This window comes from Ptychodera flava, chromosome 14 (genome assembly GCF_041260155.1).
Source record: "Ptychodera flava strain L36383 chromosome 14, AS_Pfla_20210202, whole genome shotgun sequence".
In the NCBI taxonomy this organism is placed as follows: Eukaryota; Metazoa; Hemichordata; class Enteropneusta; family Ptychoderidae; genus Ptychodera; species Ptychodera flava.
The window spans coordinates 25,478,922-25,491,557 of NC_091941.1; the positions used below are offsets into that span (position 1 = coordinate 25,478,922).

Below are 12,636 nucleotides of genomic sequence, written 5' to 3' on the forward strand. Positions count from 1 at the left end.
GCCGTTTGTCTATGGAGCCTAATAGAAAGAGGCCTAACTTCTTACTTTTGCATTTTGTAATTTTGCAGAGTGAGACTGATTCCTGCGATGGTAGTCCCATAGATACGTCGACCCCGCTTGTTCTACGCAGAGTCGACAGGTTGCTGCCGTCCATTCAGGAATTTGTCATCCCAGTCAGTAGGTTCTCTGAAGAAGAAGAAGGAGATGAGAGTGAGTTGTGTGTCACTGCAGCCGGCGAGAGCTTTTCTGCAGTAACAGATGTCAAGACGCGGCCGCTTGAGGTTGGGAATCAGTCGAGCGTGGAGTCAAGTGATAGCCAAAGCCTGATGCCGGAGTGGTCATCATCACCGAAGACTGTACTTGACAAGTCTCAACAGACAGACATCAGCCTGGTTTGTATGGACGACGACGATGCAGAGGCCCCTGACGATGCGATCTTTGACACGGTGAGCATGACCTCACCACGAAAGTCGTTCTGGCATCGCGTCCTCCGCATAGCCATTCCAATCTATCTCATCCTCATGTTGTTTTCCTTCATCGTGATAGTGTTGCCCACCATCATTGAGAATCTAGAAGGTGAATGTAGCTTCTCCCTGACCGACCAGTTGCTCTTCAGTAGCTTGTCCTGGGAGCCTGTCCTCAAGTACGTGAAAGGACCCCCACCTGTCTAAAAGTGGTTTGGACCGAGTTGTCCACATGTTATCAACTTGCAGCTCCACCGTTTCTTCATATCTAAATATTATAATGCACTCATTCATTACAGAACTTTTTATCAAGTATAATGATGTAAACTTTCCTAACACATATATCACAAAACTTTCTTACTTTATTTTAGAGTTTCTGTTATCAGTAATTTCATGCAGGATAGAGTCATTTATAAGTAATGTGATTGATTTTTCAAATATGTAATTCTACCGGTGTAATTGTTGTCACTTGATTATGGACAGTGAGTGAATCATAGTTTGAACAGTGCTGTATAATGATTTCAACATTGAACCGTGACCTTTCAACCCAGATTCACCTCTCAACCCAAGAGGGACCACCTGTCAACCTAGATCCATCTTTCAATCATTGAGGGCTACCTTCAACCAAAAAGCGCTACCTTACAATCGAAATCCACCTTTCAATCCAAGAGGGCCACCTTTCAATGTGGATCCATCTCTCAGTCATTGAGGGCCGCCTTTCAATCAGGATCATCATTCAACCCTACCTTTCCAGTTCTTTGGCCTATGTGTAATGTGTGTGACTCACACTTTGACCTCGGCCACAATCAGAAGCCAGGCAGTTTCTTTACCATGTGTATCAACACAGCCAGTGTCCTCCGTCTTGAGAGGTTAAATTGGCCTCAAATTGGGCCATGATTGTGAATGCACAAAAAGGGCAGACGCCATGTCTGTCTCCAGTTAAACCTATGCTTTTGTTCATATCATTGAGCCAGCATTTTAATTCAACTTCTCAAACAATCACACACTTTGGTCTTTGTGGCCACTCTGTTTTGAAAGGTGTAAGTAGATGTAAAAGACTATAAAACATAAGGTGGTAGGTGACAGGTAAATGTTGAAAATCATGGTAGATCTTTTACAGTTCCTTTCACAGCTGGCTAGTTCATCAACACATATCAAGGTAACGTAGGGTTAACACCATTAATCAACTTTTTATTGGTCTTGTTAGGCATGAAATATTAAACACTACTCCGGGTTTTTTTGGTGTAAGGTGAGAAAACTTTCAAGTAATTTAAGATCTGTAGTCGTAAATGATTTAAATGTATATGTAGCCCTGGTTTCAGTATCATCTGTACAAATTTGGGAATCAAAAAATAATTTTAGTCTCTGGGTGTTCGAAATATGTATTGTTTGCAATGTTTGACAAAGAATGAAATAGAAAAAAATACTTTGTTTCAAAAATGAAAAAACAAAGACCAAAAAATACAAATTGGATGTTTGAAAAGAATGAAAAAACTACTTGTGATCAAAGATGAAAAAACATGATTAAAAGCTTTCTTAAAAAATTTTGCTGAAATGTCCAAGCTAGAATCATGCAGTACGAATTTTGATGTTTTATTAAACTAAAATTTATAAAACGGATGTAAAAAAGTTTTTCTAAAAGATGTAAAATAGCTTGAACGCGATTTGCTGTTTATTTTATCAACAAATGGTTTATTAAATGTTTATGACAGATTTTAAAAGCAAACCTTGAAAATGTACATCCAAAGAATTAAATCAGAAAAATGCATTTTTTTTAAAAAGACGAACATGAACAGACAATATATTGGCAAGCCCAGGGACTATTTTAAGAAAGAGACGACTGAAATACACAATTTTGATTGCCTAAATATTTGATAAAGTGACGTTACCATTTCTGAAACCAAAGTTTATACTTTTTTACATCAAGATGTGCAAAGTTTTATATATTTATGAAAGTGATGCAATATATGTTTATATATATATATTTAAAGATATATATATATATAACTTTTGTATGATAGCCTGTTTATAAGATGTATGTTTGTGTACTATGTATGATAATTGTAAAAAAGTGGATTTTGATTCCTTGTACATTTTGTATGATAGATTTTATTTGTGTTCTGTGAAATTTTCTTTGTGAACAGTGAGAAATGTATATTTTTGTTTGTGTTATTTTGTATGTTTGTATTTCGATTTGTACATAATTTTGTGTTTATTGTTGAGAGATTGAATTTTTATGAAGAGACTTGAATGTAAGAACAGTGCAAATATTTTTTTTCTATTTATTTTGAAAGATTTATTTTTGTTTTAAAGAAAAAAAGAAGATGATATTACAACATGTTGTTGATTTGTAGTGCCTGAAACCCTTCTGGATGACAGCTTTGCTAGTAAATGCGCAAAGTGAACTGTTAAGTAGAGCGCCCTCTACAGGAGAGAAAAGAATACGGTACCTGCTCCCTTTTACTAAAACAAGCTTAAAGGCCACACGCAGTGCCCTTACAAGCACAATGCAAAAATTTTGTGTACCGGTGTAACTCAAGCTATATCTTGCAGAAAATCTTTGTTTTATGCCTTATGTTAGCAAATTCAAATCTGTTTGAGTAGGAGATATTTAGACTTTGCCAACTTTAACCCTTTGAACACCAATGTCAATTTTTGTCGTCATTATAAAATATACTCTGGTCAATTTTTCTAAAATTTTTGCCAAAATTTAGATAAAAAACTGTTGCCAAAGAAATATGATGTCCATTTGCTCCAAAATTATCAGAAAATTTCAGAAAAATTCATAAAAATTGGTAGGATGTGGCATTACAAGTTTGGTGGGAAAAATTACAGCACTCAAAGGGTTAAACAAACCATGCTCTGATTACAGATCTATAAAGTCAATGATACTGTTTACAAGGCTGTCTCGTTCATCTTTGAATTTACTGTACAATAGTGAGCTGATCATTTAAGGCTTTCGGGCGCTAGGAATTCAATGTTTTATTCCCATGCAGCTTAAATTTTAAAGTAGATGGTAGTGTTTTTTTTTTTTTGTATGATGGGCACTGTACTGTATTGTATTGTTGTACTGCGTGCGTACGAAACAAAACTTGTTCTGTTACAAGTGGTCTGTGAGGGCGCCAGTCTGGTGGCCAGGATGTCCAGGATGCTGACATTCAGTGATGGGACACAGCAGTTTGAGGTCATCACACTTTTAGATAAGTCACAGTAAATTCCAAATACATCATTTGTATCCTCTGTTGTGTTGCAGCAATTCTCAGTATGTATCAGCCTTCACCTTGATCAGTGCCCTTGGCCAAAGGCAAAATAATGTATTACAAATAGCATCAACTATGCACAGAGAGAGAGCAGGGAACAAAATAAAGTGTTTCAAAAGTGGAACACATTAATTCTGATTTATTGGAGAAATAAATTGAAATGTCATGGAATATATTTAGAGTGATCTAACAGAAAGCTATCAAATTTTACATTAGAGACTGAGTTTTATGATCGTATGCTAAGCAATAGAATACAAATGGTGTATTTTTGTAGAGCACATAATGATTAAAATCATTTTTGCTGTGAGAGAGGGCCATTTTTTTCCCTGTGAGACAACGAAGTGACCCCGAACGTGGCAGGTGCTAACTTTTAAGATCAGATGAAAATTTTTGCAGCTGAAATTGAAATTTACATCACATTTGTTTGGAAAAAAAGGAGAGTCCTAGCTTGTTGCTATTTAAAGTGTGTTTATGACTGCAGTTTACTGCTGTTTTCTGTGTCTGCAAACTCAGTTAGTGGTCTCAAATCAGTGGAAGTTTTTAGCCACTGTGTGTACTGTGAATTCAATACCTGGCTACCAGGACTGATACTTATATAGAGCCCTATCTTTTTTTTCTCTCTGTTGTGTGCTAGCATGTCATGTGTCAGATATGCCATTATTAGCAAAATAGACCACACTGCGAATGACATTTATTGTTGCCAGTGTCAAAGGGAAACTATGTGAGTGCGCTTGTGGCAGTTGTAGCTCACATATCCCATGATTCATTGCTTAAACTGCTTACCCCCAATATGGCTGTAGTTTGCGTCTTGACCTTTGGCCTGCATTGAACAGGGTAATGGTATCTGCAGACCACTTATAGACTGACAGAGTCTGCCATTTACATACTTTCATGTGGCTTTCTTCAAAATTTAATTCAAAGCTGAAACAGTCCAAAGATTAACTCAATAAAATCACAAATATTCACGACTTGTCCAAAAACCAACTGCACGTTGAAATATTACAGTATGCCGTATGGGATCTGACAGTTATTAAAATTTGATACTCTGGAATTGACAATGACTGTTATTATCTTTTAATTATGAAAATGGACTCAGAAAGATAGTGCATAGGATCATGGGATATGTAGCAAGGACACTCATGATATTGTACAACATCACACAGGGCACTCAGCGTTTTTTCCATGTCATCAGCAAAATTTTTGCAAATGATGGAAGAATGTCACAGTGAAATGTCGTAGTCTCTATTTGAAGCGTATGAGCAGTAGAGTTTTTGGGTGTTTTCATTGAAATCATGTTTCTGATCGGTGTGAGAGCCGTGTTTCTTGAATCTGGTGAATTTCCGCCGAGCGTAAGTGCAAGTGTATAAATCAGTTTAAAACGGCACATCTTGATAGCTATGTGGTTAGCTGAATGGTAACTAGTAGATAGTTAACAGTGGTGGTTGGTGCTAGTTAGTAAATGGTTTCAACGGTTAAAGTTCTCATTGCATTATCATATATCACATATATACACTAATGGTATAGGCTTGTTAAGCTTTTTTATGGTGCTGTCACCATTTATTATCTGTAACATTCCTCATTTGGACACTTTTCTTTTGCATTCCACACAAGTTATGTCATAATATATTGCTAAGCCTTCTCACGTCGATATTTCATTTCAGTTTAAAAATAGCTGTACCGTGTATAAAAGGTAATATTACTGTTATGTTCCAAGGCACGATCTGTCATTTGTCATTGATGTGGAGATTTGGAGGTGATGTTTACGTGACCCTGTAGACCATCAGTCATATTTGTATAGGCCTTGTGTAAAAAACAAATTTAACCTGCTCACCCCCGATTCCCTGTAACCAGGTCCACAATCACCATTGATAACAATGGGTTTGGGCCAAACCATGGTGGTGAAAGGGTTAAAGTACTGTCACTGAAAGTACAAAGACTTAAAACTCAGTATCTACTGCTGCAAATTTTCTCTCAGAATGTGCAGCTTTTTTGAAAGAAAACTAGGACCAAAACGTCTACAACTTTATCCACTGAAATTTTGCACAAAGGCCTAATTAAAAAGGGAAAGTTTTTGCCAAAAGCAACATGTATACTTTAAATATATGTTCTATATTTGGAAAGTTTCATGTTCGCTGGCTAGAGCATCCTACCTTGGGGCATTTCAGTAGCCATGGCACTTTTATTTCCCAGAATGCCTTGGTTCTCGGTATTAACATAAGTTTCAAAGCAGAAAATTCCTGCAAGCAATAAGAATCTTGTGGAGACAATCTCACAGGTTGTTGTGTTATGATACTGGTGCATTGCTGTAAATAAAACCATGGCATAATATGACTAGATGTCTCTATGGCTCTTTCTTTGTGACCCAGTTATAAGCTTGCTACTCAAATAAAATCAGCAAGCAACTGCTGGAGGCTACATGGGGGCTTGTTGGCAGTCTGCTATACCGCCCTCTATCATTGATAATTATTATTTAAATTCCTAGGGCAATTCTCTTGGCTTTGACAGTCAATAAATAACGGTGAACACACCAAGAAACATGGCTTGCATTCAAAGAAGATTGTTTATTGCGTATATAAGCTGAATCATATAGTGTAGAAATACAAAAGACAGAAGTTCAGAGGTCAAAATATTGCTGGAGTTCCTTCAAAGCTTGTTAAGTTAGCCTGCGGCAATTATTTTCTCCTAATAATTCCAATATGCAGATTCACTCACTGAAAATTGCACTGAAAATTTATCAGCTAAGAGGGTAACTTACATTGTCGGTGGATTTCAGAATTTCTCTTTTGTTGTGTCTTTGATTGTCTTTTTCGAGATTTGTGATTTCAAGATCATTGTTGCTCATTATTCCTCTTGGTAGATAAATAGTCAGTTGCTAACACCTACGATAATCTCATCAATCAGAGAGTGAAAAGGAAAATTCAAAAAACACGCAAGTAAAAACTGTACAGCTAACTAAGAAATTAAACTCCCAAAGACTTGGGATTATGTTCCATTATAATTCAAGGACAAAAATCTAAAAATTGCAATCTGATATCCCCTTTTTAGTGAAACAGACACGACCAGCCGTAATCTCATTTTCCTGGTGATCTCAGATAATTAAAGTGATTACTGAAAATTAGCAAGCTGATTGACAGTAATTACTGTTCCAAATTGATCTTTTTGATGTACATTTGCTATTCTGTGGTTTTGGTCCTTGAAAGAGATTGCGGTTGGTCTGGCAATTTCTTAGAAGAACCCTCCATGGAAACAGAAAGTATGGTTACCGTGATGTAAATACAATATAATCTAAATTTATCTGATATCATTTACCGTTTAATTTTGCCATTGGCTGTTATTCCAAGACAAAAATGGAGAGGGAAAAAACAAAAACTGTTTTTGTAAAATTGGGATCCTCATTATTGCTCAGCTGTTACCTTCATCAAATTTCATTCAAATTATAGGCAACTGAAAATGTAACATTTTTGTCAAGGTACTTGTGAAAAACATGAAGTTTTTCTTTAAAGAAATTTTAAGCAGCATATTGTATCTAGGATAGTTTTAAAATTGCTGCTGGGGTCTATGCACAAACACAGGTAAAGCTTTTTGGGACAGTAGTTATGGTAACAGTCTGTGCAAACGCTTGATTTGATCTAGCCTGCAGATTGAACAGATATTCCTGTTTGATAGTCCAGATATATCATGGCATGCTGTCAAAACACAGGTATCTGGGCTAGAAGGTAGCAACAGAAGGGAATTCGAAAACATGTCATTCGGTGCGGCAGATGCCACAAGGGACATCCTGACACAGATTTAAACGACACCTGTTTGCATAGAAAGCAGCTGAATCCTCCACGACAAGCCGTGTGAAATGGCTGAGAAAAATATTCAATGATGCATAACACAGACCATTTGCTTTGCTTTTCACAGCCACTACAGATCTGTAGAAAAGAAACCCTCGCTAAAACTGTTTCAAAAGGACATCCCCCACATTAAGTTTGATGAATTATTCTCACAACAGAAAGACTCCCCTAGGGCGCAAGGGTATCTGTAACATCCATATCAAGTTATTTTTGGCGTGGCTGTAAACACCGTACGTAATATGTTACAATTTTCTTCAGATTTCATTCCACTTTAATCAGAACCCTAAAAGATAAATCATTTTCAACCTGCGGGTAACGCTGTTTGATAAACACCTAGCTAGCTTGGCACTGCCGTCTTTACATCGAAACTCTCACTTTTCGATACATGTATGGTAACTGAGGAAGGGAAGGGGGATTGGAGGGTGGGGGTTAATGGATGGAGGGGTAGAAGGGGAGGGAGAGGGGTAGAAGGGGAGGAGGAAAAAATAGAAGTGAGGCGCTACTATGTACTTTAGTTGAGTCATATACTATCAGTATCATACTGAGTAGAATTTATGTTCCAATTTCCTGAACTACACAAACAAAAGGAATTCAATCAAACATAATTTCATATCACCTTGTGTGATCTGCTCCTGCAGAGTCAACCAATATATTGTCCCACTTCAAAGTCCAATTAGCTAAATCATAGAAAGTAGCGTTAAAAATAATTTTTTTTCTTTTTTGTTGTAAATATAAAGATGAAAGAGTCACTAAACAAAGCTGACATCTGCTAATTCTGTTGTGTAATCTGTTGAAAAATTTTCTACATTTACAAGAAGTAAAGGAAATTTTCTGATTACATCGCTGATGTTCTGATTTCTCCCTGTGAAATGTTGTGACCTTGTGATGACCTTACATAAACAACTTTTGATTAAAGTTAACCCGTGAAACATCTGACCTAAAGCAAGTAAAACGGATAATCAAAAATCAAACGTGACCACACTATTATTACAGCAACACCCATCTTCAAAATAATACAAAATGTTATGAAAATACAGGGAATGATAAAAATACTTAAGTACATTTAGCATTGAAAGTCGATATAATGCAAAGCCGAACATTATACCACACCATTTTTTTTAATCATCGATATTCTGTTTTGCATGGGAAAAATGGGGCCAAGGATAGAGTAAAAACAAGAGTAACAAATAAAAGTCATGAAAGGGAATATTACAAGAGTCATGTAAAACAAAATTGACAGCACCTCAAACGCAGATAAAGGGCAGGAAAAATCATTTGGCACAACAAAAGTTAATCAATTTGATTTTAAAACCATTAGATATTGACAAAGAATAAAAACTGATGTCTATGATTGTACAGCTTTTGAAATTTCAGTGAATATTACTAAATAAAACACTATGAACAGAAAAACCTGATTATATTTCTACACACCTGAAACTGTACATTTTACAATTATTTACACGAAATGCCAATCTGTAATTGAACAGTAAAATTTTCAACCACAAAAGCAGGGTTTTCTGGCTTGTAATCTCACTATAAAGGCTGTCAACATTGTACACTAATACAGCATAAATTGGGAAACTACATTTTAAAAGAATGAAAAGAAAAAAAAAACATCGATGAATTTCTGATACAAACATTTTCTGTGTCACAGGTGATCTCTCCTAAGTGATAGTGGCAGTCATTTGTCCCATCACCCCTGGCCTATTAATTGACAACACCAAAATCTACCTTTGTATGGTTGTTTATTACTGTTTCATAAGACACACTATAGCTAGTTGGGTTGGACAAGGGTTGATGGGAAAGGGAGGGGAAAGGAATTGGTTTTACATTTTTCATTTCCGTTTTGTCACCAATGGTGTATCTACAACTGTACATCCATTCTTGATTTTTCCAAATACAGATGATGATTTTTTTGAATAAGAAAAAGAACTGAGTAAATAACCAGAAAAAGTACATCTTAGGTATAACTCAGATAAACATGAAACGTTTTACAACAGATAAAATGTACATATATAAGAAAGATTGTTTACGCTAAACTGTTTTCAATTGTTACATACAGAGTGATATACAGAATTATTTTTGTCTTGTTTTGGAACAAAGATTGTGATTAAAAATGGTGGTATTGCACAAATTACTGTTTTATTGCAGTCATCAACAAGTGGCTCTGCAGACTAACAAAGTATGAAAAATATTGGACAAGAGAGAATTCCTAAATTGTCTTGCAATAAAATCTGATGAAGCCTGAGTAAGGAAAGAAAATGCTTTGTAACTATGTTACTTCCCTGTACCAAGCAGCGGATCAGAAACCTGTGTGTGCCCTTTTCCGTTGATTTTTTGCTACCAACTCATTGATATCAGCATGCTGTTTCCATTTTACGCAGCTTGCCGGCTGCATGGATAAAGCAATATTATAAATAGCATTCTTTTCATACAGAGTATAAAATAAGGTCGGCAAAATCTGCTGTAAACTCCAGGTCAAAACATGACAGGTTACAAGGTTCTCAGCTTGGCAATGTATGGGCTGCTTGATTTTCAAACAGCACTTGCTGTGTGAACGTCAATGTTCATCATGGATGATGGCAGTGCTGGTGCTAATGTTCTGTGAAAGCAGTGTCTGCTTTTTTAATAATTCATCACCTGTCACATCTCAATGGTTTGATCCAAACCCATTGTTTTCACCTGTCATCTCGATGGTTTGATCCAAACCCTTCATTTTCGACTGTAATAGTTGCCTTTGCTCAAGGAAAAGATATATTTTTTTGAAGAGTGCAAGCGTTCAAGCAGGCAGAAAAAATTTCAAAAGATAAATTCAATCTGGTATTTCTCACTCTAGATTTAAAAGTTGACTGAATTAATTAATATGCTACATAGTCAAAAACCAAATCATTATTATTTTAACATTTGAAGATTCAAAGCTTAATGCAAAGTCCTTTTTTTTACAAAGGTAGTGAGAAACCACAAGCTATACACATTTGAAATTTAGCGGGGTCTCACCGACCACAATGAACACTGCAAACTTAATATCAACAGTGTCTTTTCAAACATAGTATTTAATTAGTAGTGGTTTTACTAATCTCAGGGAAAGAACACACTGCTGATATAGATGTACCTTATATTTGGATCTGACAACTTGTATAAATGGCTATGTATCCTTTGTTTGACTATACCACCAAATTTGGATTTCCTTTCATGAAATCCTGGAGAGCACAGATTACTGAATTCTATCTAGTTGGACATGTGTATAAACATGCTCAGTATATATATTAGATTTTTTTTGTCACCTAACACACACAGCACGACCACATTAGGATTCTAGAAGTACATGCCATCGGCATACTTGATGTCCTTTGGATTCTCGCATCTCGTTCCAGTGTGCTAGCTCCTCCTCGCTGCTGTTGTTGAGTCCCATGGAGAACCAGCCGAACATCTCCTTCTTCTTCATGCTCCTCTTGTTGTAGACGGAGAACATGACCGTCACGTCTGGAAGCTGGAACTGGGCCACTTGAAAGATGAAGGTCTCCTTGAAAGTGGGGTTGGGCTGGCCGCGGCGCACCGACGTCTTGCTGCGCGTCATCTCAAAGCCGGACGAGGCCATCAGTGCGATTTTGACATAGGTATCTGTGGAAGGGTAGTGGGAGAGAGAGAGAGAGAGAAAAAAAACAAAAAAAATTGACAATGGCAATGGCATATTTCACAGTTGAGAATAAAGTGCAGCTTTGTGTTTCAATTTTGAAGGCATGCTGTTTCAAGAAAAACCTTCCCTGCCCCAAAAAGCCCTCAAAGACGGTATGACGTCTTGTGAAAGATTAATGAGAACGTCTTGAAAGCAAAAACTACCTCTTGGATTTTGAAATGTAAAAAGATCTAAAAATAATACTCTAGGGTGAGGAAAAGTGTCTTCTGAAAAGAAATAACAGCACATTGAAGTCTGAATGCAACCGAGGATGGGAATTGAAATTTTGAGTGAGGAGGTTTAAAGTAGAAGAAAGGGGATAGGGAAGCTAATTTTCATGCCCTCAAAAGAGAAAGAAGGAACTATCACAAAGACTGCTACATCTCACCTCATTGTGTTGACGATGAGAGAGACAAGTAGAAGATGATAATGTGGAGGAGGATGTAGAGTGTACAGCTGAGAACACCACAGACAAAGATGAACATATTGACATGACAGAGTTCAAGGTCAACCATCTTAGCTTCACAGCACAGTGATACAACATTACACCACAGAAATGGAGAGTGACAAGAACATTGAGAGAAAGAGAGAGAAAGAAAGAAAGAATGAAAGAGAAATGGGAAGAGATAGATAATTTGACTCCATTGGATTGGGCACTTTGCAAGAATTCTGTAGGAGCAATTCTCTATGACAGTGTTATAGTTTTACGTGTTACACTGTGCTGTATGTTGGGTCTCTTTGTACCTAGAAAATGGAGACGACATGGCCTTTCAGTTTGTGTAAACCAAATAAAGTGAGCAAGGCCTAAGAAATTTTGTTGTTGTTTGAGACTTCAGATTTGATAGATGGACTAAAAAATTCCAAGGTGGATTATTTGCACTGTACTTGTCTCCTCTCTCCACATTGCTAGCTTATCAGTTGCAGTTCAGCAATTACACTTGATGAAGATTACGGACACAACAGAGGCACAGCATGTCACTTCATGTATTTTCAAGACCATCACTTGAATAATAAGCCTTAACCAAAAGAATTTTGGTACAACCGTGTTGTGTCCTACAGCAAAGTTGACCCTCTAGAGGAGGAAATAAGGCGAGCTCAGAGGGTACCGACATTTCACAACCTGATTTACTTGGTGATTTAATTCACCGGCTGAGTCCCAGAATGAGTGCTTCAGGGCAAGTCTTGCAATTTGATCATGATACTTAACATCTTCCACGTCGAACCCAGAATAAATGTGATTATGCTTTTAGTCTATGGTGGTACAGCCTGAAGGCCTATCTCACACTGACACACTGACAGATGAGTATATTACATGCACTGTGTCAATGTCTGTCCTCTGTTGAAATTTTCAAATCGTAAATTTCCTGCAAAAGTTCATTAAATAATAATCCTTGCCT

The 12,636-nt window shown here is 36.8% G+C and overlaps 2 protein-coding genes across 10 annotated transcripts in view; one reads left to right on the forward strand and one right to left on the reverse strand.

Moving 5' to 3' along the window:
* LOC139149897 (uncharacterized) overlaps positions 1 to 3,887 on the forward strand; it is a 38,995-nt gene extending 35,108 nt beyond the window's left edge. For all 5 annotated transcript variants that reach the window (XM_070721917.1, XM_070721915.1, XM_070721919.1 and 2 more), the window contains exon 11: positions 69 to 3,887. In XM_070721917.1, coding sequence (XP_070578018.1) covers positions 69 to 671 — 603 coding nt within the window. In that variant the 3' untranslated portion in view covers positions 672 to 3,887. The remainder of the gene's footprint in view (positions 1 to 68) is intronic.
* Positions 3,888 to 6,265: 2,378 nt separating this feature from the next.
* Positions 6,266 to 12,636, reverse strand: part of LOC139149899 (synaptotagmin-16-like) — a 57,847-nt gene continuing 51,476 nt past the window's right edge. For all 5 annotated transcript variants that reach the window (XM_070721924.1, XM_070721923.1, XM_070721922.1 and 2 more), the window contains one exon: positions 6,266 to 11,184. In XM_070721924.1, coding sequence (XP_070578025.1) covers positions 10,871 to 11,184 — 314 coding nt within the window. In that variant the 3' untranslated portion in view covers positions 6,266 to 10,870. The remainder of the gene's footprint in view (positions 11,185 to 12,636) is intronic.